General features: G+C 41.4%; 1 protein-coding gene across 1 annotated transcript in view; it reads right to left on the bottom strand.

The window, feature by feature from the left end:
• ano11 (anoctamin 11) overlaps positions 1-25859 on the bottom strand; it is a 53353-nt gene extending 27494 nt beyond the window's left edge. Inside the window, exons 1-23 of the mRNA XM_031794329.1 lie at positions 25128-25859; positions 24740-24954; positions 24069-24207; positions 23572-23771; positions 21861-21968; positions 21611-21747; positions 21411-21468; positions 21128-21238; positions 20233-20398; positions 19842-19932; positions 14061-14157; positions 13732-13875; positions 11900-12037; positions 11464-11562; positions 11147-11249; positions 10685-10796; positions 10551-10605; positions 10305-10402; positions 6981-7117; positions 6379-6584; positions 6011-6147; positions 635-725; positions 46-208 (exon numbers count right to left, since the gene is read on the bottom strand). Coding sequence (XP_031650189.1) covers positions 46-208; positions 635-725; positions 6011-6147; positions 6379-6584; positions 6981-7117; positions 10305-10402; positions 10551-10605; positions 10685-10796; positions 11147-11249; positions 11464-11562; positions 11900-12037; positions 13732-13875; positions 14061-14157; positions 19842-19932; positions 20233-20398; positions 21128-21238; positions 21411-21468; positions 21611-21747; positions 21861-21968; positions 23572-23771; positions 24069-24207; positions 24740-24892 — 2743 coding nt within the window. The 5' untranslated portion in view covers positions 24893-24954; positions 25128-25859. The remainder of the gene's footprint in view (positions 1-45; positions 209-634; positions 726-6010; positions 6148-6378; positions 6585-6980; positions 7118-10304; positions 10403-10550; positions 10606-10684; positions 10797-11146; positions 11250-11463; positions 11563-11899; positions 12038-13731; positions 13876-14060; positions 14158-19841; positions 19933-20232; positions 20399-21127; positions 21239-21410; positions 21469-21610; positions 21748-21860; positions 21969-23571; positions 23772-24068; positions 24208-24739; positions 24955-25127) is intronic.
• Between the last annotated feature and the right edge of the window lie 329 nt (positions 25860-26188).

Below are 26188 nucleotides of genomic sequence, written 5' to 3'. Positions count from 1 at the left end.
TGTGTGTGTGGTGAGGGTGTGTGAGCATCGCTGTGTTCCACTAACCTTGGCTGGAGGCCGAACCTCGATGACTCACCAACAGGGCCTCCTGGTTGTCTGCCAGGGCCTGCTTGGCCAGGTAGCGCTCCCTCTTCACCTTCAGCCCCAGAGACTCAGGGACGTCCGGCACCATCCAGTCTATCGCTCGCAGGACAATGAACACCACATGCTGAAGAGAGGGAGGGAGGGAAAAATAGCACACATTAGCGGTGACAGGAAGGTAGAGAATAGAGAGAGAGAGACAGAGAGAGACAGAGATGGAAAAGAGGACCGAGGGTGAAATTACAGAGAAACCTCAGTGGAAGTAGAGGGATTCTGAGAAGAGCAGTATCAACAGAGTTAAGGTGATAAAATATTAAAGAGTAAAATACCATGTGAGGATGGAGAGGCAAAGATTAGTAGGGAGCAAGCAAGCTTCAAATGATCAAAGGTACACAATAACATACACAGGTAGTAGATAAGGGGGTAAGAACAGGACAAGACAAGTAATGAATAGAAAGGTGGACATGGCACAGTATAACAGAAAGAATACAAAAGAGAGAGAGAGAGAGAGAGAGAGAGAGAGAGAGAGAGAGAGAGAGAGATCCTTGCGTACCTCAAAAGCGATGATGAAGCCTAACCTCACAGCCAGGAGTTCCCAGTAAATCAGAGTGTAATTTCCATTGTTGTCCCTAAAGGCTTTATATCTACAGACAACAGAGCACACAGTCAGGGTAAGAACAACAGATCAGGGTTGCCAACATCAAGTGTGCCCTCTACTGGACATACTTGGGCATGACATTTAAAACATGCTAAAATTCGACTTTCATGGAGTTTTGGTATAAAAATGCTTCTGGCATTTGTCAGCAGTTGGCTAGTTTAAAGGTGTCATGATGTTGGCCTGTTGGGGGAGGTTAATGATCCCCATAAATAGCTTTCCCCTTTTCCCTCTCTCTACTTTATAGAGTTGATTCTTGGAAAGCCTTTGTTAAAATCCAAAGTTTGGTAACATCAAAAGGTGGGAAACAGAACCATATTTCGATAATCCACCCAGTTGAAAATATGCATTGGTACTTAATGAATATGATGTCAGATCAGTTGTTGTCTGAGACATTACTACTAATGATAGTGTGATAAAGTGTATCTTGGAAAGTCTACACATTCTAGTTATCAGATTCACATGGAATTGTTGTGCAATTTAAATGTTAAAATAGGAAACTATTTGTGAAAAGATTAAATGTAATTTTAGTTTCTTAATGAGAGAAAGGTTTGTCATAGAGTAAACTCTGCTCACTCAGAGGCCCCGCCCAAGTGAACAGACATTGGTTGTAAATTATGAAACACGCCCTTCTCTTCACCACGATATAAGCCCGTTGACAAAAATACTACTTTCTGTTCCAAGGACGTGAGGACTTGTGGTCCCTGCGTTAAAAGGACAAGATCACCTACAGAACTAAGCCAACCTCAGCGTGAGCTCTGGTTGAACAACAAGAACTTAATGAAATTAGCATCGAATCTCAACGTGAAGGTGACGATCTACACGCTGGAAGGATGAATTTTGACGATACCAGCCAGAATATAGCATGAGCATATAGCATGGCAACTTGGTATGAACTTTTAACTTTTATTCATTAAAGAAGTGATACCTCCTAGCCGTTGCGTTAGCAACAGCAGCTGTAAACGTGGGCTAGGAAAGGACGGACAAAGTAGCCATTTTACCACACGACGACGGTACTACCAAGTATCCGTTCTACCACCAGACATTCTTCAAAGGACAACCCGGCCTTCCATCTACGACCAACCGATCGAATCGCAGCTCAGAGTAAATATTTATTGCATTTTTCTTTTCCAAATGGGCGGTTATTTAGAATGCATAAGATTCTGTATTTACGATAGCATAGCTTCCTAAGGTCTGATAGAGACACAGAACCTTTTGTTCCTCAGTCTCCCCGGGCTTTCATTCAAACCCAACCCCCTTTCCTTTGTGTAACCAGCCGTCATTTTGGCTCCGTCCACCAGGGACGTTTTTCATGTATGACATAATTAGTAATCAATGTATGATCCATCCTGTGTTTCTGTAATTCTGTGTGACTTTTTAGGTATTTAGTAAATAAATATTAAAGAAAAAAATTGTATTGCTGATTCAACTTGTTAGCCAGGCTTCGTGAAGATAACCAAGAATCCTACGATGTTCAGATGAGACTGAATAAGGTGACGATTAATAATTGACTGCTACTGATGTAAAAGATTGCTAGGTCTGTAAGAGTTAATTCGGAAGATAAAAGCTCTATAAACATTATTTTGTGGTGCCCCGACTTCCTAGTTAATTACATTTACCTGATTAGTTCAATCAGGTAATATTAATTACAGAGAAATTATTTCATAGAATAGCATGTCATATCACTTAATCCGGAATAGCAAAGACACAACAAAGGGATAGAGCAAGATTTTGGCAATTAAGCCAAAGATCAGGGATGGGCAACTGGAGGCCCCGAGGGACGCCATTGTTGTAGGCCTGCAGATACATTTTACAAATAAAGTAATATATTTTATATACACTGAGTATACAAAACACGAAAAAAACAACTGACACAGACTGACCAAGTGAATCCAGGTGAAAGCTTATTGATGTCACTTGTTAAATCCACTTCAAATCAGTGTAGATGAAGAGGAGAAGACAGGTTAAATAAGGATTTTTAAGCCTTGAGACAATTGAGATATGGATTGTGTATGTGTGGCATTCAGAGGCTGAATGGGCAAGACAAAATATTTAAGTGCCTTTGAACGGGGTATGGTAGTAGGTGCCAGGTGCACCAGTTTGTGTCAAGTACTGCAATGCTGGTGGGGTTTTTACAGTCAATAGTTTCCCGTGTGTATCAAGAATGGTCCACCACCCAATAGACATCCAGCTAACTTGACACAACGGTGGGAAGCATTGGAGTCAACATAGGCCAGAATCCCTGTGGAACGCTTTCGACACCTTGTAGAGTCCATGCCCCGACAAATTGAGGCTGTTCTGAGGGCAAAATGGGGGGTGCAACTCAAAATTAGGAAGGTGTTCGTAATGCTTGGTATACTCACTGAACAAAAATATAAACGCAACACACAACAATTTCAAACATTTTACTGAGTTACAGCTCATATAAGGAAATCAGTCAATTGAAATAAATTCATTAGGCCCTAATCTATGGATTTCACATGACTGGGATAACAGATATGCATCTGTTGATTATAGATACCTTTAAAAAAAAGTGGATCAGAAAACCAGTCAGAGTGTCCACCATTTGCCTCATGTAGTGTGACATCTCCTCCGCATAGAGTTGATCAGACTGTTGATTGTGGCCTGTGGAATGTTGTCCCACTCCTCATCAATGGCTGTTGTTCACTTCAATCCAGAGCATCCCAAACATGCTCAATGGGTTACATGTCTGGTGAGTATGCAGGCCATGGAAGAACTGGGACATCCTCGCGATATGGGGCCGTGCATTATCATGCTGAAACATGAAGTGATAGCGGTGGATGAATGGCACGACAATGGGCCTTAGGATCTCGTCACGGTATCTCTGTGCATTCAAATTGCCATTGATAAAATGCAATTGTGTTTGTCGTCCGTAGCTTATGCATGCCCAAACTATAACCGCACTCTGTTCACAACGTCGACATCAGCAAACTGATCGCCCACACGACGCCATACACGCCATCTGCCCGGTATAGTTGAAACCATGATTCATTTGTGAAGAGCACACTTCTCCAGTGTGTCAGTGGCAGTCAAAGGGGAGCATTTGCCCACAGAAGTCGGTTACGACACCAAATAGCAGTCAGGTCAAGTGGTGGTGAGGACAACGAGTATGCAGATGAACTTCCCTGAAAGGCTTTCTGACAGTTTGTGCAGAAATTCTTCAGTTGTGCAATACATACATACATACATATATATATATATATACACATATATATATATATATACATATATATATATATATACACATATATATATATATATATATATATATATACACATATATATATATACATACATATATATACACATATATATATATATACACATATATATATATATATATATATATATATATATATATATATATATATATATATATATATATATATATACATATATATGGCACGTTGTGTTAGCTAATCCAAGCGTATAATTTTAAAAGACTAATTGATCATTAGAAACCCCTTTTGCAATTATGTTAGCACAGCTGAAAACTGTGGTTCTGATTAAAGAAGCAATAATACTGGCCTTCTTTAGACTAGTGAGTATGTGGAGCATTAGCATTTGTGGGTTCGATTACTGGCTCAAAATGGCCAGAAACAAATACCTTTCTTCTGAAACTTGTCAGTCTATTCTTGTTCTGAGAAATGAAGGCTATTCCATGCAAGAAATTGCCAAGAACCTGAAGACCTTGTACAACGCTGTGTACTATTCCCTTCACAGAACAGCGCAAACTGGCCCTAACCAGAATAGAAAGAGGAGTGGGAGGCCCCGGTGCACAACTGAGCAAGAGGACAAGTACATTAGAGTGTCTAGTTTGAGAAACAGACGCCTCACAAGTCCTCAAATGGAAGCTTCATTAAATAGTACCCGCAAAACACCAGTCTCAACATCAATTGTGAAGAGTCAACTCTGGGATGCTGGCCTTCTAGGTTGTCACCTGGAATGCATTTAAATTAACAGGTGTGCCTTGTTAAAAGTTCATTTGTGGAATTTATTTCCTTCTTAATGCATTTGAGCCAATCAGTTGTGTTGTGACAAGGTAGGGTTGGTATACAGAAGATAGCCCTATTTGGTAAAATAGCAAGTCAATATTATGGCAAGAACAGCTCAAATAAGCAATGCGAAACAACAGTCCATCATTACTTTAAGACATGAAGGTCAGTCAATGCAGAACATTTCAAGAACTTTGAAAGTTTCTTCAAGTGCAGTCGCAAAAACAATCATGTGCTATGATGAAACAAGCTCTCATGAGGCCTGCCACAGGATAGGAAGACCCAGAGTTACCTCTACTGCAGAGGATACGTTTATTAGAGTTACCAGCCTCAGAAATAGGCAATTAACTGCACCTCAGATTGCAGCCCAAATAAATGCTTCACAGAGTTCAAGTAACAGACACATCTCAACATCAACTGTTCAGAGGAGACTGCATGAATCAGGCCTTCATGGTCAAATTGCTGCAAAGAAACCACTACTAAAGGACACCAATAAGAAGAAGAAACTTGCTTGGGCCAAGAAACATGAGCAATGTACTTTAGACCGGTGGAAATCTGTCCTCTGGTCTGATGAGTCAAAATGGGAGATTTTTGGTTCCATCTGCCATGTCTTTGTGAGACGCAGAGTAGGTGGATGGATGATCTCCGCATGTGTGGTTCCCACCTTGAAGCATGGAGGAGGAGGTGTGATGGTGTGGAGGTGCTTTGCCAATGACACTCTCTTGTGATTTATTTGGATATCAAGGCACACTTAACCAGAATGGCTACCACAGCATTCTGCAGCGATACGCAATCCCATCTGGTTTGCACTTAGTGGGACTATAATTTGTTTTTCAACAGGACAATGACCCAAAACACACCTCAAGGCTGTTTAAGGGATATTTGACCAAGAAGGAGAGTGCTGCAACAGATGACCTGGCCTCCACAATCACACTCGCAAGGTGGGGATGTATTTGGGTACGCAGACCCGCGAGCCACTGTGGCCCCTCATGATGAGCTCAGATTTTTTGTGGCCCCCACCCCATCAAAAATGCCCATCCCTGATGTAGATAAAGGGCTTAATTGCAAAAATCTTGCACTATCCCTTTAACAACACCAAAATGTGGATTGCAGTCACTCCTTTTCTATATACTGCTGCCAAGCGATGGAATCACATATCTAAACATGTCATTTCACTGAACCATGCCTTTAAGTATGTACAACAGCTATACTATATCTACTATATTATGTTCCAGTGTGTATTTATGATCACAGTTACCTGCACATGGGATGGCTGGTGTAGCTTGGAGGAGCATAAGCCAGAGTGAAATTAACATATCCGTTCAGATCGTTGTCAAACTTGTACTGGTAGAGCAGTCGTGGTAAGAAATCCGACGTGAAGGCGATCAAGAAAGCCTGAAAGGGGTAGTTTGACATGCAAAATTATTTTATGGTACAGTAAATTAAAATGAACACAAATGATAAAAACTCGACATAATAATAGACATAATAATATTAGAATCCTTTTAATATACTGCTTAAAGTGACATTACAAAATCAAAGTTTATCAGATGTTTTCAGACCAGGTGTTTAAAAAAAAAAAATACAGCACACGGGTAATGATGAGAGCACCACTGTGCGACTCACGTTGACGATGACGGACAGGTGCGACAGGGCCTCCAGGATGTTAAACCACACGCCGATGTTCTGAGCGCGCTCGGCCACAGGCCGCCGGTACTCACACACAAACTTGTGGGCATCCAGGCGCACCTCGGCCCAGTTGTTGAGTAGGGCAAAGAGCGGTGCCAGGGGGAACGCAGCCACGAAGATTGTGATGAAGCCAAACTGGAGCACTGTTGACGAATGGAGAAGGTCATAAGTTAGCAACTCTACTGAGGAAGTCGAGGGATAAGGGTGGGGGGAGTTGACGGGAGGGATTTTTCTTTATTCTTATGATAATATAAGAAAGTAATGCATTGGCAATACACCAACAATATCCACTTGAAAGAACAAAAAAGTCATGCACAGCAAGATTCACAAATTTTTATGTATGCAAACCGATTTGTGTTTGTTCTTTGTTTGTTTGTGTCCCTGAACGGTGAAATCCCTGAGTTTTGAGTTCTACTAACTTGATGGATTTACACTGTAATTTTAGCCTTCAAATATTGTATTTGCATGGTTGCAATAAAAATCCACTGAATCCATAAGGAATATTTTCTGAGAGTCTCAGAGTGTGGTTGTTGTCTTACCGATCTCGAGGTATTCCTCAAACAGGCCCTCGCACTCCACCAGCTGATAGTCCTCCTCCCACCGCCGAGGCTCCTGGGAGTTCTGCGTTCCCCGCACCTTATTCAGCGCCCTCTTCTGTTGCCATGCCTTCACCTTACTAAGGAGAGGAGGAAAGGAGGAGAGGGAGGAGGAGAGAATGAGCAAGGAGGAGTGTAAAAACAATTTAAATAGAGAGAGCATTTCTCAGCACCACCACAATGGCTCATTTGCTGGCTGGGCCAATACAGCAGTACAGTATACTACGGGCTGACATCGATCGTCAGGTGAACTGTGTTTCTTCCGACACATTGGTGCGGCTGGCTTCCAGGTTAAGTGGGCGGGTGTTAAGAAGCGTGGTTTGGTGTGTCATGTTTCGGAGGACGCATGACTCGACCTTCGCCTCCCGAGCCCGTTTGGGGAACTGTAGCGATGAGACAAGATTGAAATTGGTGAAAAAGGGGTTCAAATTCATTTTTAAGCCGATTTAGGTCAAAACTGTAACTCGGCCACTCAGGACATTTACTGTCTTCTTAGTAAGCAACACCAGCGTAGATTTGGCTTTGTGTTTTAGGTTACTGTCTTGCTAAATGGTGAATTCATCTCCCAGTGTTCAGCAAACTGAACCAGGTTTTCCTCTAGGAATTTGCCTGTGCTTAGCTCCATTCCGTTTCTTTTTCATTCTGCAAAACTCCACAATCCTTAATGATTACAAGCATACCTATAACATGATGCAGCCAACATTATGCTTAAAAATATGGAGAGTGGTACTCAGTAATGTCTTGTACTGGGTTTGCCCCAAATATAACACTTTGTATTCCGGACAAAAAGTTAAATGTCTTTGCCACATTTTTTGCAGAACTTACTTTAGTGCCTTGTTGCAAACAGGATGAGTGTTTTGCAATGTTGTTGATCCATCCTCAGTTTTATCCTATCACAGCCATTAAACTCTGTAATTGTTTCAAAGTCAACATTGGCCTCATGGTGAAATCCCTGAGCAGTTTGCTTCCTCTCCGGCAACGGAGTTAGGAAGAACGCCTGCATATTTGTAGTGACTGTGTGTATTGATACACCATCCAAAGGGTAATTAATAACTTCACCATGCTCAAAGGGATATTAATTCTCTGCTTTAAAAAAAAATAATTGACCTATCTACCAATAGGTGCCTTTCTTTGCGAGACATTGGAAAACCTCCCTGGTCTTTGTGGCTGAATCTGTGCTTGAAAATCACTGCTCAACTGATGGACCTTACAGATAATTGTATGTCTGGGGAACAGAGATTATGTAGTGTTGGATTCTAACTTGAAATATACTTATTCCTGTCACCATATTATAACTTATTGATTACGTTTAAGGGTGAATAGGAACTTTGTGTATGGGAAGTTACTGGGTGAGACAAGAGGCAATTTTCCAAAACATCTTAATGTTGAATTTTAAATTCCTAAGGAAGGAGGTAAAGAGCAACAATCTAGTCAGTTCCTGATAAGGCAGGCCGGTTTCGGGGAAATTAGTACCAGGAGGGATGTGGTACTCAACTCGAGATAAGGTCAACAGTTGAAGAGAGAAGAAACCTCTGGGAGGGGGGCCAGAGAGGCCCGCTATAACAACCCTTTATCTACAGTCCACACACACACACACGCTTACATGCCCATGACAATACCAATGAGAGGAACAGAGTGTTCGTTCTTGCCTAGCAACATAGACAGATTTCTATCCTAGTCATATAAGGTGACTCCGCCTAGTCAGAAAGTATAAATATACAGTATGCTTGTGTGACTTGTATGTGTCTCTGCAACTATAGCACCTAGTGGGTTGAATAAACTTGGTTTGAGCTTTTTCTTGTCATCTGTTTGAGTTTTTACTCTATTTGTTCAGAACAGAAGGAATTCAAAAATCATGTTAAACAGTATTATTGCACACAGAGTGAGTCCATGCAACTTATTAAGTGACTTGCTAAGCAAATATTTACTCCTGAACTTATTTAGACTTGCCATAACAAAGGCGTTGAATACATATTGACTCAAGACAGTTCAGCTTTCCATTTAGAATTAATTTGTAAAAATGTCTAACAACATAATTCCATTTTGACATTATAGGATATTGTGCTTAGGTCAGTGACAAAAACATCTAAATGTAATCCATTTTAAATTCAGGCTGTAACACAACCTAATATGGAAAAAGTAAAGGTGTGTGAATGGACAACAAAAGGGTTGGCTAAAGCAAAGCAGATCGTGCTACCAAAAAAATAATACTTTCATGGCCAAAAAGTTATACAAAGGATGACATAGTCATAACTTCCAAATGTTCACTGAGTCATGGATTGATGTCAATAGTAGACTAATGGAAAATTTGACATAAAGCTGCAGTATGTAACTTTTTGGGTGGCGTGATCAAATTAACATAGAAATGTGTGTTATAGATCTGTCATTTGCATTGAACACAAGTCTAAGAAGCGCTTGATCTGTTCTATGTATAGATCAATGATGAAACTCTGAGTGCAGCCCTATCCAGAAATCTGGTAATGGTATTCTGATTAAATTCAATTTTCACAGAACCGCTTGTTGCAATTTTGATAAGACTCTCTTATTCAGATATCGGTAAGTGGACTGGACGCAGGACATGAAAGGGATAACGAATCCAGTTGTTTGTGTCATCCGTTTCGGGAAAGTACCTGCGTAATTGCGCACCCAGCTCACTCAGGTGCTTCGCTATATCACATTTGACATTGTCCGTGAGCTTGAGTTCATTTGCACACAAAAAATCTTACAATGATGGAAAGACCTGTGTGTTGTCCTTGTTAATGCAGACAGAAAAGAGCTCCAACTTCCTAATCATAGCCTCAATTTTGTCCCGCACATTGAATATAGTTGCGGAGTCCCTGTAATCCTAGATTCAGATCATTCAGGCGAGAAAAAACATCACCCATATGGGCAGGTCGTGTGAGAAACCCGTCATCATGCAAGCGGTCAGACAAGTGAAAATTATGGTCAGTAAAGAAAACTTTAAGCTTGTGTCTCAATTTAAAAAAGAAAGAGAAAAAAAACTCACCCAAATGTATAGATCCGTTCGGAAAATATGAATATACTGTTTGAAAATGTGAAGAAAATCATTAAAGTTAATCACATTTTTTTTTGGCGTACCTTTGACAGCCTTGCACTGCCTTGCACTGCTCTACACTATACTTGCTTGTTTTGTGACATCAACTGAAATTAATAGAATTATTAAGTGATTTCTACATAGTTCATCTTTAAGTGGAAGTTAGGATTCGCCCCAGAGTTAGAAGTAGGATAGTCAGGAAGGAAACATACGGGATAACAAACTCCTGAACATTGCTGATGAGCTGTTTCCCCACCATGATGATGAAGAGCTGCTCAGCCAGTTCAATGAGACAACCCCCTGGACCACACTGAAACACACACACGCGCAAAGTAGAGACACACAGAAATGCATAACATCAATATACTGGTACACACTTACATCAGGTAACATGAAAATGTCTGTATGAGAACATGGCTCTTTGTATGCAAAATGGGTTGTAATTTCTGAAAAGTTACCTCTTCATTTCTCATGCCAAGCAAGGTACCATAGTGTCCAGGATAACCCACAAACCTGCCAATAGAATAGAGTTTTCAAACCAGCCAGATACCTGTTGCATCATCTAACAATAAACACTACCTTCTATTCTCACCTTCCCTTGAAGAATGCCACATAGAAGGGAGAGGAGTAGAAGTTGACAAACTGGAATACAAACACCTTGAAGGTAAATGCATCTTCGTACTGGGTCTGTGTTCTGTGCATCTCTGTCCAAACATCCCAAAACAAACAAATCAAACAATAAAAAAAATATTTAAACAAATATGAATCCATGAAAGTAAGAGAAAAATCTTTGAGGGTAATATTATGCATTAAATGTACATTACAGGTATCCAAATGCATATGCTGTACTGTAATGACACCACCACTTTCAATATACTACTTGGTGCTCAAATGGTCTTCACGCTTATCTGATAGACAATGTTTTATATTATAGGCCACTGTGATTGATGTAGACGCTTAATCTAAGTCCAAGGAAGTGGATTTCCCTGTGGGTTGATGTATTACGTGGAAGTGTATTGGCTGAAGCAGAGGTGTCAGAGGGTCATGTTCTTACCCCATTTAGTGAGCTGCAGTGCCAACGCAGTATAGACCTGCCCCATCAGCAGAATCAGGGCCAGATTCACCATACTGCTGGAGATATTAGCAATGTTCCCTGCCTGAGGGAAGAAAAAACACACACACACACACCCCCACACACACACAGAAAACCTAAGCTAATGTATCCAAGATTATGTATCACTCCAAGCTAATGTACAGCATCTCCTAGCATTAGCTAAATGCAGGATGTCAGCCATTATCAGGTGTTTTGAAGGGTATTCTGACCCAGTGTCAGCAGCTGTATTTATCAGAGCAGAGAGTATTGTACTGTACCTGAGTGCGCAGCACAAAACTGCCTGTGCGGTACATCATCACACTCACTATCCCACGGTACATAATCACTGACACCAGGAAAATCATAACCACACACAGCTAGGGACAGGGGTAGAAAGAAAAAAGAGGAGTGAGGAGAATACAACAATTATTAGTCCAACTACACCTTATTTACACACTTGTGTCTCAAATGCAGTACTCTAAAATGGCATCCTTTCCTGGCCCTTTCCTCATCAGTAGGGTATGACGTTTTGCCAACTCGTTTAGTCATTGAAGCGCTTTGAGATTCTTTGAAAAGCTCTATAACAGTTCAAATAATAATAATTATTATTGTCATGTCAGTGACAGATCTGGGACCCGGCTACCCCTGACGTACTCCGCCACGTAAAAGACTATAGAACAAAGGACACGAAGAGAGTAAAACTCAGTGTCTTACCATGATGATGATGACCATTGAGCCAGTGAGCATGCGAGACAGCCGGGCCCTCTCTGGGAAGTAGGGCTCTTTCACTCCCGTCACTGGGTTGTACTCTATAGAAGGAGCCATGGCCGCAAACTCAGGCCGCGGACGCTCCTAGATACACACACACACACCAATGGGGGACATATGTTCGGTGGTGAAAGTACTAAAGTCGTTTTTTGGGGTATCTATACTTTACTATTTATATTTTTGCCAACTTTGACTTTTACTCCACTATATTCCCAAAGAAAATAATGTACTTTTGACTCCATACATTTTCCCTGACACAAAAGTACTCGTTACATTTAGAATGCTTAGCAGGACAGGGAAATGGTCCAATTCACGCACTTGTCAAGAGAACATCCCTGGTTATCCCTACTATCTCTGATCTGGCGGACTCACTAAACTCAAATGTTTCATTTGTAAATAATGTTGGAGTGTGCCCCTGGCTATCCGTAAATAAAATAAAAAAATTAAAAAATCATGCCGTTTGTTTAATATAAGGAATTTGAAATGATTTATACTTTCGGTAAATAAATTTTGTAGCAATTACATTTACTTTTGATATACTTAAGTATATTTAAAAACAAATACTTTTAGACTTTGACTGAAGTACATACAGTACACTGAACAAAAATAAAACACAAGCATTTCAAAGATTTAACTGAGTTGCAGTTCGGAAATCGGAAATCCGTCAATTGAAATAAATTCATTAGGCCCTAATCTATGAATTTCACATGACTGGGAATACAGATATGCATCTGCTCGTCACAGATATATATAGAAAAAAAGAAAAAAAAGTAGAGGCGTTGATCAGAAAACCAGTCAGTATCTGGCGTGACCACCATTTCTCTCATGCAGCGCGACATCTCCTTTGCATACAGTTGATCAGGCTGTTGATTGTGCCCTGTGGAATGTTGTCCCACTCTTCAATGGCTGTGTGAAGTTTCTGGATAATGGTGGGAACTAGAACACGCTGTCGTACTTTGTCGATCCAAGGTATCCCAAACATGCTCAATGGGTGACATGTCTGATGAGTATGTAGGCCAAGAACTGGCACATTTTCAGCTTTCAGGAATTGTGTACAGATCCTTGTGACATGGCGTCGTGCATTATCTTGCTGAAACATGAGGAGACGGCGGCAGATGAATGGCACAACAATAGGAGACGGCGGCAGATGAATGGCACAACAATGTGCTTCAGGATCTCGTCACAGTATCTATGTGCATTCAAATTGCCATTGACAAAATGCAATTGTGTCTGTTGTCCGTAGCTTATTCCTGCCCATACCATAACCCCACCACCACGGGGCACTCTGTCCAAAACATCGACAACAGCAAATCGGTTACGAAGTCGGCTACAATGCTGAACTGCAGTCAGGTCAAGACCCTGGTAAGGATGACGAGCACACATGTGAATAAGAAATAAGCTTTTTGAGTGTATGGAACATCTCTGGGATCTTCTAATTCAGCTCATGAAACATGGGACCAACACTTTACATGTTGCGTTTATATATTTGTTCAGTATAGTATTTCACTTTTACTTGAGTCATTTTCTAATGACAATTGAATACTTTTTCCACCGCTGCATATGTTAACAAAGCAGTCTCCATATCTGTGAACAATACTACAGTAAAACTGGATAAAGATGTGCCCTTGCTCAAGAACTGGGTTATTTTACAAATATGTCAAATATGAGGCTCAACTTAGTTTTGTTGATTCTCTGTTTTTATAGTATGTACGGTAACACATATCACAGAATTATGAAAGAATAGAAATTGAAATGAATAAATTGGCTATTATCCAGACCTCTTCCTCCTGGAAGTCCATGCAGTCCCAGTGGTGAGCTAAGGTGGCCATCTTGCGTTTCCAGTACTCCAGGAAGGTGACAGCCCAAAAGGACATGAACACACTGAAGAAGACTGTCCCGGGGTGGTCAAACAGGTAGCCCACCTGCCAACACATACACACAACATGGGCCTGTCATCTATGGATTCATTATAGTGGGACGGCTAAGCTATCCATAACAATCGTTCATTATTGTGATAAAAGAAACACATTAGGCATAGAGGTTTCCATAGGCACATCAAACAGTCACTCACACCCCCTTGTTACTTTAAATGTCCAGCATACAATACCTTAGCCATGGGGCAGATATCAGATATGTTCCAGGGCTTGCAGGTCTTACAGAGAGGACACATGAGGTAGCTGCCCCCACTATTACAGATCTCCTTGCTGTGGACAGTCAGACACACAATCACAGACACAGACTTCACTACTTTTAGTCCAGGCTGAAATGGTCTGAAATGGCACCCTATTTCCTATATACAGATGTTGAATCTTAATTTGACCCCTTTTGTTGCAGTAGGAAAATAATCCTGAAGCAGGAGGACTTTAATACCTGAAAAATATTTAGAATCGATGCCAGGGGGCAGCTGGAAGCAGTGTTTGTATCCAATGCAGTACCATACCTACATTGAACCTTATGTAAGGTAGGTGCAGGCTGCAGTGCATCTCTTGTGGATTATTATGTGGATTATAATACATTTACATATTTGGAGGGGCTATATGTCGTTTTCGTTACAGAAAATCTTAAAAAAATAATAATTATCAATCGTTTTTTTATATGTTCAAGGCAAGCAATTGTGCCTGTGTAGTCTAGCAGTTTACCCGACACACATATGCCAGAGTTGGCATGGGTTCGAATCCGGCCCACTCCCCTTTGACTCATGGATGAATGCCTATTTTTGACACATTAATTCTACGTGGTTACAGGGTTAATTCCACATGGTTAAAAAAGGGTTAAAAAAGAAACAACACAAAAGGTTAACAGTTTAGGCATTAATTCCGAGGAGTTAAGTTTAGGGGCGGGCTATGGTTTGGGGAAGGCTTAAAACAGTGCATTCGGAATGTATTCACACCCATTCCCTTTTTCCAAATTCTGTTATGTTATAGCCTTATTATAAAATTGATTAAATAAAAACATATCCTCAGTAATCTACACACAATAACCCATAATGACAAAGCAAAAACAGGTTTTTATAAATGTTTGCACATTTAAAAAATAAATAACTTTATATTTATCCTTTATTTAACTACGCAAGTCAGTTAAGAACATTATTATTTACAAAGACGGCCTACCGGGGAACAGTGGGTTAACTGCCTTGTTCAGGAGCAGAACGACAGATTTTTGCCTTGTCAGCTCAGCGATTCAATCCAGCAACCTTTCGGTTACTGGCCCAACGGTCTAACCACTAGACTACCTGCCGCCCCAATCAATACTTATTTACATAAGTGGTCGGCCGGGATGTCCTTGTCCCATCTCGCTCTAGCGACTCCTGTGGTGGGCCGGGCGCATGCACGTTGACACGGTCGCCAGTTGTACGGTGTTTCCTCCGACACATTGGTGCGGCTGGCATTCCAGGTAAAGCAGGCAGTGTTTCAAGAAGCAGTGCGGCTTGGCAGGGTCGTGTTTCGGAGGACGCATGGCTCTTGACTGTTGACTCTCCTGAGCCCGTAAACTCACTTACTTGACAACTTCCCTCACTTGATTTGGTCCACCGTAAGCCTCCGGATCCTCTGCAATAGCGTGACACCCTCTGTACGGAGCCTCCTGACCACATTTCCGGATCAAGCATAAATCGTGACCTAAGGCAGGTCACAATTTTCGATGAGGGTTGTTGATATCAAACGCCTCATTCCATGAATATGCATAGGCATCTCAAGACAACTCCAATATAAAGTGTTTTTTCTAAAAGTTGCTGGGATGTCACGTTATACTTATATCAGTACACTCGTAACAACCTAAGGATTACAAAACTTCTATTAGATCAAATCATCCTTACATAGCAAGCAAATACGTCATTACATATTTTGTTGACAAAATTTGACACTCATTGACCTCCATACAAAAACTCCTCTCTTGTTGATTGAAAGTAACAAAACAGCGTCACCTACTGGAGAACACAGATTTTTGGCCGAGATGGGTCTTTCGCTTTGCCTCTTACTCTCTGGCAGTGCTCTCTGGCTCCGAGCTTCGTGAGTTCGTGTCCAGTGCTGGGCGATCTAGTGACAAACCTGAGCCTGCATTAGGCCCACACGTTAATTGCATTTATTTCAATGTTTTGAAGAAGTAAATTGAATAGTCTGACAATTTACACATCAGAGAAGAGTGTCTCAGCTCAACAAAATCATCTTTGATTGAGCTCAAATAGGTTCAAAGGTTCCAGATGACTGTGTGATCACGCTCTCCGTAGCCGACGTGAGCAAGACCTTTAAACAGGTCAACAATCACAAAGCCGTGGGGCCAGACGCATTACCAGGACGTGTACTCAGAGCATGCGCAAACCAACTGGCAAGTGTCTTCACTGACATTTTCAACCTCTCCCTGGCTGAGTCTGTAATACCTACATGTTTCAAGCAGACCACCATAGTCCTTGTGCCCAATAAAGTGAAGGTATCCTGCCTAAATTACTACCGCCCCGTAGCACTCACGTCAGTAGCCATGAAGTGCTTTGAAATGCTGGTCATGGCTCACATCAACACCATCATTCCAAAACTAGATCCACTCCAATTCACATACCTCCCCAACAGATCCACAGATGACGGAATCTCAATCACATTCCACACTGCCCTTTAACACCTGGACAAAAGGAACACCACCACAGGTAACCACACATCTGCCACGCTGATCCTCAACACCGGGGCTCCTCAGGAGTGCGTGCTTAGTACCCTTCTCTGTACTCCCTGTTCACCCATGACTTCGTGGTCAAGCACGACTCCAACACCATCATTAAGTTTGCTGACGATACAATGACAACAATGAGACAGCCTATAGGGAGGAGGTCAGAAACCAGGCAGTGTGGTACCAGGACAACAACCTCTCCCTCAATGTGAGCATGACAAAGGAGATGATCGTGGACTACAGGAAAAGGATGGACGGGGCTGTAGTGGAGCGGGTCGAGAGTTTCAAGTTCCTTGGTGTCCACATCACCAACAAACTCATGTAACAGATTTTTTGTGTTTGTGCTTTTCTTATAACTAGTTTCTGTGTTCTATTTATGTGCTCTTCTATAAACCAGTTTCTGTGTTCATGCAAGTGGCTGACTGAACAAATCCTCACTATCAGTAGCTGCAATTTGGCAGTATGCCCAGACCTTGTTTTGAGAACAAAAACAAAAGATATCTCAGTTTCAAGGTCTCAGCTTAGAGAGACAAAGCCTTGTGAGGTATTGGTCTGTCACATGTTATGAACCAGTATTGGTCGGTCACATGAATGAAACAAAATGGTAATGATTAATTAATTATGCTAAATCATGCAAATATAACTGTGTATAGATGTATAGAAGACAACTGCTGGGACTGCCCAGGGGGAGCTCCTGATTGAAGTGTACTATGGTGCATTGAGTTGGTTGGAACCTCTCCAGCGCACTGACAAATGAAGGATTGTTCTTTTAAGATTGACTTCGAGTGTCCCTGTGTAAGAATTTCCATGACAGTATCATGGTCGAAACACACCTATAAACTCGTGAAGAGGGCCCGACAACGCCTTTTCCCCCTCAGGAGACTGAAAAGATTTAGCTTGGGTCCCCAGATCCTCAAAACTTTCTACAGCTGCACCATCGTGAGAATCCTGACCGGTTGCATCACCGCATGGTACGGCAACTGCTCGACATCTGACCGTAAGGTGCTACAGAGGGTAGTGCGTACAGCTCAGTACATCACTGGGGCCAAACCTCCTGTCATCCAGGACCTATATACTAGGCGGTGTCAGAGAAAGGCCCAAAAATTGTCAAAGACTCCAGTAACCCAAGTCATAGAATGTTCTCTCTGCTACCACACGGCAAGCGGTACCGGAGCGCCAAGTCTAGGTCAAAAAGACTCCTTAACATTTTCTACCCCCAAGCCATAAGACTGCTGAACAACTAATCAAATGGGCACCTGGACTATTTGCATTGACCCCCTTCCCCCCACTCGGTACCCCATGTATATAGCCTCATTATTGTTATTTTATTGTGTTACTTAAAAAAAATTTTTACTTTAGTTTATTTAGTAAATACTTTCATTGTTGGTTAAGGGCTTGTAAGTATTTCACGTTAAGGTCTACTCCTGCTGTATTCGGCGCATGTGACAAAAAGGTATTTTGATTAACATCACAACTTTATGAAATAAAATATTAAAGCCACACAATACAGGCTTTTAATCCACACCAAAGACCATAACTAAATGAACAAATGATACATAGCCTAATTATAAAACGTGGGCGAGCATCCACACCGGAGGAAATTTTATCGTTCTATATCTGTCAATCAACTGATGTCCAAAATCAAAATGTGTAACTTAATCAAGTCAGTAGGAGGAATTTTGTTAGTTATGCCAGAAGGGCATTGGCCGGAATTGAACCCAAGCTGACATGGTAGGTCTATGTGTACGCACTGAAGACAGCAACCCTAACCGCTAGACCCGAGGCCACAACTGAACTCAATTTTGAAAGTTAATTCATGACGTTAGGATACACTTGACACTTCTATGTTGTAGCCTAGTGGAGATCAATATCTATCTTGTGTTATTAAGCTATATAAAACAACGGTTGTTGATGTGTATGGCTGCATTTCAGATAAAAAAGTAATAGGACCTAAGCATATTTGAGCAAGAGAGAATACTATTTTGATAGCAAGCCCTGATCCCAATGACTCGACCTCCCCCGCATTGAGAGAGAGAGAAATGCAAATGTTAATAAAAACAAGGCTCATTTGAATTTTCAGATAAAGCAGGAAAATTCTCTGCATAAAAATAGTGATCAAGTTAAGATCCGAAATCTGTAGTGCACTACTTTATTATTAAGTAGTGTACTATAATGGATAGAGTGCAATTTCAAACACAACCCCAGTCTGCATTTGCATGTAATGCAAAGATTATTATCCCTTGATTTCCTGCTACACAGTACATTACCCGAGACTAAAGCTCTCTGGCTTTTATACAGTACAGTGATTGATAGCACTAATCCACAATGAACAGGAGGATTTACAATAATGCCCTTGGGCTTGTAAGAGGCTCAATGCTATTCTTCCTTCTCTCTATTATTGCATCTTTAGTCTCACTTTCTCCATGTTCGCTCTTAATGTAAATCTTCTGTGATTCACCACCAAGCCATCAAACACTGATACCCGAGGAAGCAATCATCAGCATCTTGCCATGGAAACAGATTTGAGACGGAAAACACTGACCAAAATGTTTTTCTCCCCCTAACACACACATAGAAACGAACACGTACATACATGCAAGTGTATGCAAGCACACACACACACACGTCTTACTATACTTTTGAGGACCAACAATTGATTCCCATTCCAAATTCTATTTTCCTTAACCCAGAATTTAACCTTAACCCCTAATCCTAACCCCTAATCCTAACCTTAACCCTAACAGCTAAGCCTAAAATAGCCTTTTTATTTTGAATTGAGGACAGGCAAAATGTCCTCACTTCTCTGAATTTTAGTTGGTTTGCTATTCTTGTGAGGACTTCTGGTACTCACAAGTATAGTAAAATGTGCACATACACACAAACACACAAACACACATATACAAACACACACAGCACAGTGAAGCAATGCAATAGACTACGTGCTGCATGAGTACACTGAAGAGGACTCTTGTGGGTAATGCATTATGTCTGAGCAGCCTGCATGACATTTGCAGAGCCCCAGACTGTGCCTTACACTAGGCCACTCTGTTGCATAAATTATACTGTAATTATACTGGTGCAACATCACTTTGATCCAGCTTTTCGTCTCTATTCATAGTAAAGATATATAATCTGACCTCTATACTGTACAGTTTTCAAACCATGAACCTTGATTACAGCCAAAGGAATGAATCTGTTAGAAAAGCATTGTAAGTGAAGGAGTTTCAGGACTCACGCAGGAGTATTGGTCCCCATGGACATGAGTCCTGACACAAAGACAAAGGCCCCCACCACCGCCGCTGGGAGCAGCCAGGCTGTGTAGAACCCTACAGAGGAGGAACAGAGAGACAAAAACCTCCTCAACAACTCTCTATGTCAAAGAATACAATGGGGGTAACTCACAAAACTGTACTGTTGTGGTAAATTGACCACATATCATAAGTGAAAAGATATTGATCTCTCTTTCAACTAAGTCTTCGTAAGTATGATGCTTGCCACTAAATCTCAGATTTTTCTGATGTGTGTTCAGTTTCATAACCCCCCCACCCCAAAGTATAACCATAAAAGCAGTACAGAACAAAATATTGGTACTGTATCAGATTTACTATATGAGGAATCCTGCTTACCCAGCCAGGCAAAGTAAAGGGCTATTTTCTCTCCAAAGTATTCTCTGATGTGGTCAAGTGGCTGGTACTTGTACCATTTAGACCAGCGGGCCCAATACCGGAACAAAACCTGCCTCTGGTTCAGCTCATCTGGATGCACCTCATACTCTGGAAGCTCAAAGGGACCCTAACAAACATACAAGTACATACACACATTTAACAAAGACTGGTGTACTAGGCCGATGTCTTTGTGTGTGGCGGTTAGCATTTTGCCTTTGCATGAGGCTTGGTGCTCACAGAATCAGTAGGCTATTTTAACAAACACAGAAGGCAACAGAAGCAAGATCTGCCTTATCTCTGTAGACATATATGGATGATTTATAAAGCCAGACACATTTAACAGTTAGGCTACTGATTATAGACCTACTTAAGTTGGAGATTCCTCTTGCCTCAATTTTCTAAGACAATTAGGCTAAGGTTGTTTCCTCGTCTCTGCTGCTCTTGCCTCCACCACATTGTTCTCAATCCTAATAAGCGTGTTAATTTTGCTATTACGCACATAGCAACATAGGAAAAGGCGCCAAATCTACAGTGCAAGATTGTTTCAGAACCGCGGACAGTGACCGTACCCAAACGGGAGAAAGCGCATTAAAATAATATTAGATTTATTCGTGTTGTACCATTATTTGTACATAATATAACCATATACAATTTCATTATCACATGTCTTAGAGTGATGGACTGTGCCATCCCCGTAGCCTCCGCAATGGATTAGTCCACTGAGACAGGCGTGAATTAGACAGGATTCTTGTGCACCATGCAAAAAAAAAGAAGAAATCTCGGTCGACCAACAGCCTATCGACCAGTCAACTAATGGTGTCAGCCCTAGCGGCGGTACATTAAGAATGTCTCTGACCTCATGCAAGGGAAACGCTGCAGTGTATGCCCCCTCGTTGAGCAGTCGAGCCACGCCCACCTCCGCTCTCTTCCTCTTGCCGTACACCGTTCTCGCCAGAAGCTCATACACCTGCCATGGACAGCCAATTGGCCATATGAGAATGACATAGTGTGAAGTAAAGCATTTTTGACCACATATAGGTTGGCTTATATACAGTACAGTATGTCCATCTATTCCTGGTATACATCCATCATTATCCAACAAATGGGTAAAGATGCAGAAAGTCAATGGATGCACTCACTATACGGTGTCTCTGTGTGTTAGTAAAGTAGGTGTCATGGTTCTCACAGCCGAGGAACCTGAGAAGTGACAAACAGAGCGAGGTTAAACCTGTAGTCATTTACAACTTACAGTAACAGGGTCTTTTATAAAGGTCAGCACGCAATGTGGCTCAACTAATCAAATCCGATATCAGGAAGTTTCCGGGATGTAGGGACTCACTTCTCCATCTTTGACTTTCGAAAGGCACAAGTGTAGTAGTCCAGTGGCCTGTTTGGCAAGGACTCCACCATGAGGTTGGGAATGTATAGTTTCCGAAGGATCCGGTCAGAAGTGTTGAAGTTTGGGTTCGGTTGGGCCTGCGATACAAAAACAACATTCTCCGTAACACTCCACACACCATAGTATCAGTTTTACCGTATTTTGCACTACTGTATTTTGCACTGTCATAAAGTGTAGTGTTAGCACTGACCTGTAGGGGTGCTCTCAGAATGAGCTCCTCTGCGTAATACACCAACACATCCCAAGGGGCGCTCAGGTTCAGATAATGGATGGTTTTTTTCTCGCTCGCCGTCTCCTCCTAGTGCCAAACATCAATCATTACAGAACATTCACAAAATTATTAATTATATGTTACAGTGTGCTGCAGCATATAAGCATTATTAGATTGAACAGTAAAACTGTCAACAGAGCATTAGCATTAAAACCTGTTAAGGCTAGGGCAGAATACTGCCCCCGTTGGTGAAATGCGTGCCCATAGTAAACAGAAAAAAAATCTGTAAAAAATTGCTAATATATGCATATAATAAATATTATTGAATAGAAAACACTCTAAAGCTTCTAAAACCGTTTAAATTATGTCTGTAAGTAAAGCAGAACTCTCAGGGCACTCATTCTCCCAAACTCTCTCGTCATCCAAAAAGTTGGCCCAACTTTGACGTCATCGCCCCCACCCTTCCCAAGCACCTACAGTCCTGGGAACAGTTCCTATGCCTTCAGCGCGGTGTCCGCTTTCAATGGGGCTTCTCATTGTGTGAATCGCGCGCTCACGAGATTAATGACGGGCCGAAACCTTTCGGTCGCGCGAGAAAACAGGTTACTCTGACGCGCATTCTGTCTTTCTTCCAAGATTGATTAAACGATGCGTGTGTTTCTCTTTGTCCTGAGAATTGCGGTGAAGCTATATAGCATGCTAACGCTGTGTTCTGAACCAAGTTTGACAAGTTTAGTCGACATATAATATGTAATTTCGACGTTTTGGTGCGAACTAACTTTACTTTTTGGCTGCATTTCAACCGAAATATGTCGTGTTTGATAACCGAAAGACACAGACTTCAAAACTAAAGCTGTTTTTGGTAAGTATAAACCCTTCCAGGTCTTCTGATGGAAGAACAGCAAAGGTAAGGGAACATTTATGTGTTAAATTTGGGTTTCTGTGGAGGAGCCAAAATGCTAATTCCTGAGCGCCGACTCACATTATAGCCTAGTGAACGAAATCTGTAAAGTTAAAAATAAATGTAACACAGCTGTTTTATTAAGAAGAAGTGTATCTTTCTAAGTATATGTAGAACATGTATATTTAGTCAACGTTTATGATGTGTATTTCTGTTATCTGGCAGAGTTACCATAATTTCTCCAGGCATTGTTGTAGCATTTTTTAGCCATGACCTTCTATGTAAACCGTGATTTATGGATATAATTAGCATATTATTGAAAAAAACATAAATGTACTGTATAACATGTCCTATTCCTGTCATCTGATGAAGATTTTCAAAAGGTTAGTGAATTATTTTACTTTTAATCCTGCTTTTGTGATTGCATCTATTGTTCTACAAAATGGCTATGTAAATTAGCCTATCTTTGGTGGTGGTTTGACATAAATATGTGCTATGTTTTGGCCGAAAACATTTTAGAAATCTGACTTGGTGGCTAGATGAACAAGGTGTTTATCTTTCATTTGAGCTATTGGACTTGTTAATGTGTGGAGGTTAAATATTTCTAAGAATATTTTTTGCGTTCTGTGTGCTACTGTGTCAGTTGAGCAGTGGGGGGAGGTGCCCTAGCGGGACGTGTGGTGCCAAGTAGTTTTAAGAAGGAACGATTGTTATTGGGAAAGTAGAAACACTAGATCTAACCACTAAGTCTTGTGGAGCTAGGTGAGTTAGTAGTGTATATTATATTACCTTTTCCAGCAGTATGCCGGCATTCTGCAGGTTTTGGGTGAATTTGTTCCTCCATCGAGCCAGCTGAGCCTTTCTCCGCTCAGACCTGCTGCTCCCCTCCTCTGCCCTGGCTCCGACCTCCTCCGGACCGCTGGTCTCAGATTGGCCCCTCCATCTGGAGCGATGCTTTCTCGGTTTCACCTCCCATACTAGAACAAAGTCTGATTCAGGATCAGTCAGACAAAGCCATAGGTTAGAGTTTGATTGGTGGCTTGTTCTTTATACTGTCTGTTACCAGGGATCTGCTACCTTGTTCCTGGAAAGCTACTGGGTGTGCAGGCTTTTATTCCAGACCTGCACTAACACACCTGATTCAAATGATTAAGGCCCAAAGTGAAGACCATAATTATTTAATTATTAAAAAAAAGGTGATTTTTGTGCTGTGGTGGAAACATTCAAGTCAAGCAACTTAAAGTAAAATGTAATACTGTATAGATATACAGAAAGCATAAAAGCACCTATTTTGGTTCTTCCATCTCTAAAGTAGTTCCCCCCTAGTGGTTGTTCCGGTCGGCTACTCGTTTTATCACAGTGTATATAGATGGGGTCATCCTCATCATCGTCATTATCATCAGAAGAAGCCGCTGCAGCTGAAAGCTGAAAATATTTCCGTTATATAATGTATATCAATATAATGTCCATTTACATATCAGATAAATAAATAGGACTGAAAAATGGCTGTAAATGACAGTGAAATCTAATTGTGTCCCCGTGTTACTATTGTATTTGTATTCTTATTTTTAAACTCTGCATTGCTGGGAAGGGCTCTTAAGCAAGCATTTCACGGTAAAGTCTACACCAGTTGTATTCGACAAATAAAATGTGACTGATTTGGAACGAGCTGTAGCTATTGCAATAGGCAACAGCACAGAAGCTTTATTCGCAATATTGATTTTAGATTCAATCACCATAAAATAATATTTTAGTCAAAATGAAAACACAGTTTTTAGGAAAAATATTTTTGGGGGATCATATTGACATCAATACAACTATATGAGGAGAAAGCTTGAAGTCAAATTAGCACTAACCGCCATTCAAGATGCACTGCAACATTCAACATTCTAGGTAAGTCATCATCAGAGCAGCAATAGGATGAGACCAAATCAGGGAGGGAGTGGGGGACACTTACATATCTTGGTGGGATGAAACCCCCGTTCTGCAGACTCCCATAGCTGTCTGTGGTTTGGGGTTCGCCCCGATTGCCCGTCACGTAATCCAGATCGAGCAGCACCTCCCTGTCACCTCCTGTGGCCAGGAGCAACTCCGAACCCTTCCTCAGCATGTTGAAGAAGATGAGGAGGGTCTGCGAGTGTCCGTCTCTAGTCAGTCAGTCTGCTTAGAGAACTACGAAACACAACATACATGCATAAACATACAAACTGTATGTCACATGTACCGTATATATACACTCAAACTCTGATGAAGCTATTCATGCAGTGTTGTCATGCAGGTTCATTAATTAATTGCTATCATTCAAATGAATCAAATCAGATTAAATGAAAAGGAAGAATAGATACATTATTCCAGCAAGAGATGGAGGAGTGGAGGGGCGAAATGACAGGATACTTCTACCTCAGTGGAGAGGGGGCTGGAAATAGGAGAGAATAACGGGTGGATCTGCAGTAATCTCTGCCTCTCTCCCTCGCTCTATCTCCTCCTCTCCACAGGGAGAGAGCCGAACAGAGTAGAATACCGTAATCCTCCCAGAAAAGAGGCAGCTGAGTTTTGCTCCATCACTCTCCGCAGAGGAAACATGCACATGGCCCCATGCCAATAAATAATCTAACACCCACTAAGGGAGAGGACCAGCATTATTTTAGGGGTGGTGATGGATGTAGGGCATATGAGAGGGGAAATGATTTATCCTGTCGGAGTGTACTGCCCCAATCTTAATTAATACACACATTGTGTGTGTTGGTTCTCACACACTGGTACACACTCATGAATAATAGGGGGGGGGGGATACATTTAGGATTGTATTACTTCCCCGACCATAACGTCAACTAATCTACATGGGCTTTAACACAGAAGGGGAGAAGCGGTCGAGGGGGAGACAGTGTCAGTGTATGTTCCACTCAAACTTGGACTCCTGCTTTTACTTCAGATGAGGAAAGACAGATCCTTTGTGCTCATTAAAAAACAATGAGTAAGTAGTTAACATGACACCAACCACCAGCCAAGATTGAAGAAACTAGACAAAGCTTACACAGCGCAACTGCATTCTTCTGCATTCTCATGTGTCAGAAGGAGCTCCTTGTTTCCAGTATGTCACAAACTGGTTCATGATTCCTGATTGTTACAAGTTTCTGCATTTCCTGTTGTTATAAACCACAGTATTTATTATTTTTTTATTCACTCTGACAAAATTGCCTCTAAGCCGTGGAAAAGGGAACAGATCAGCTGTCCAGTCTGTTTGAACACCCTGACAGACCATGCAACTCTTTGAAATGGACACAACTTCTGCATCAGCAAATGCAGGGATGAAAGTGGAAGCAGCAGCACTGAGGTTTCCTGCTGCCTGGAGACGTTCAGCAGGCGCCCCACACTGACCAAGAACTCAATGCTGGAAAAGATGGAG

This window comes from Oncorhynchus kisutch, linkage group LG17 (assembly GCF_002021735.2).
Source record: "Oncorhynchus kisutch isolate 150728-3 linkage group LG17, Okis_V2, whole genome shotgun sequence".
Classification (NCBI taxonomy): domain Eukaryota; kingdom Metazoa; phylum Chordata; class Actinopteri; order Salmoniformes; family Salmonidae; genus Oncorhynchus; species Oncorhynchus kisutch.
The sequence above is the reverse complement of the archived record's forward strand: the minus strand, read 5'-3'. Positions and strand labels throughout refer to the sequence as shown.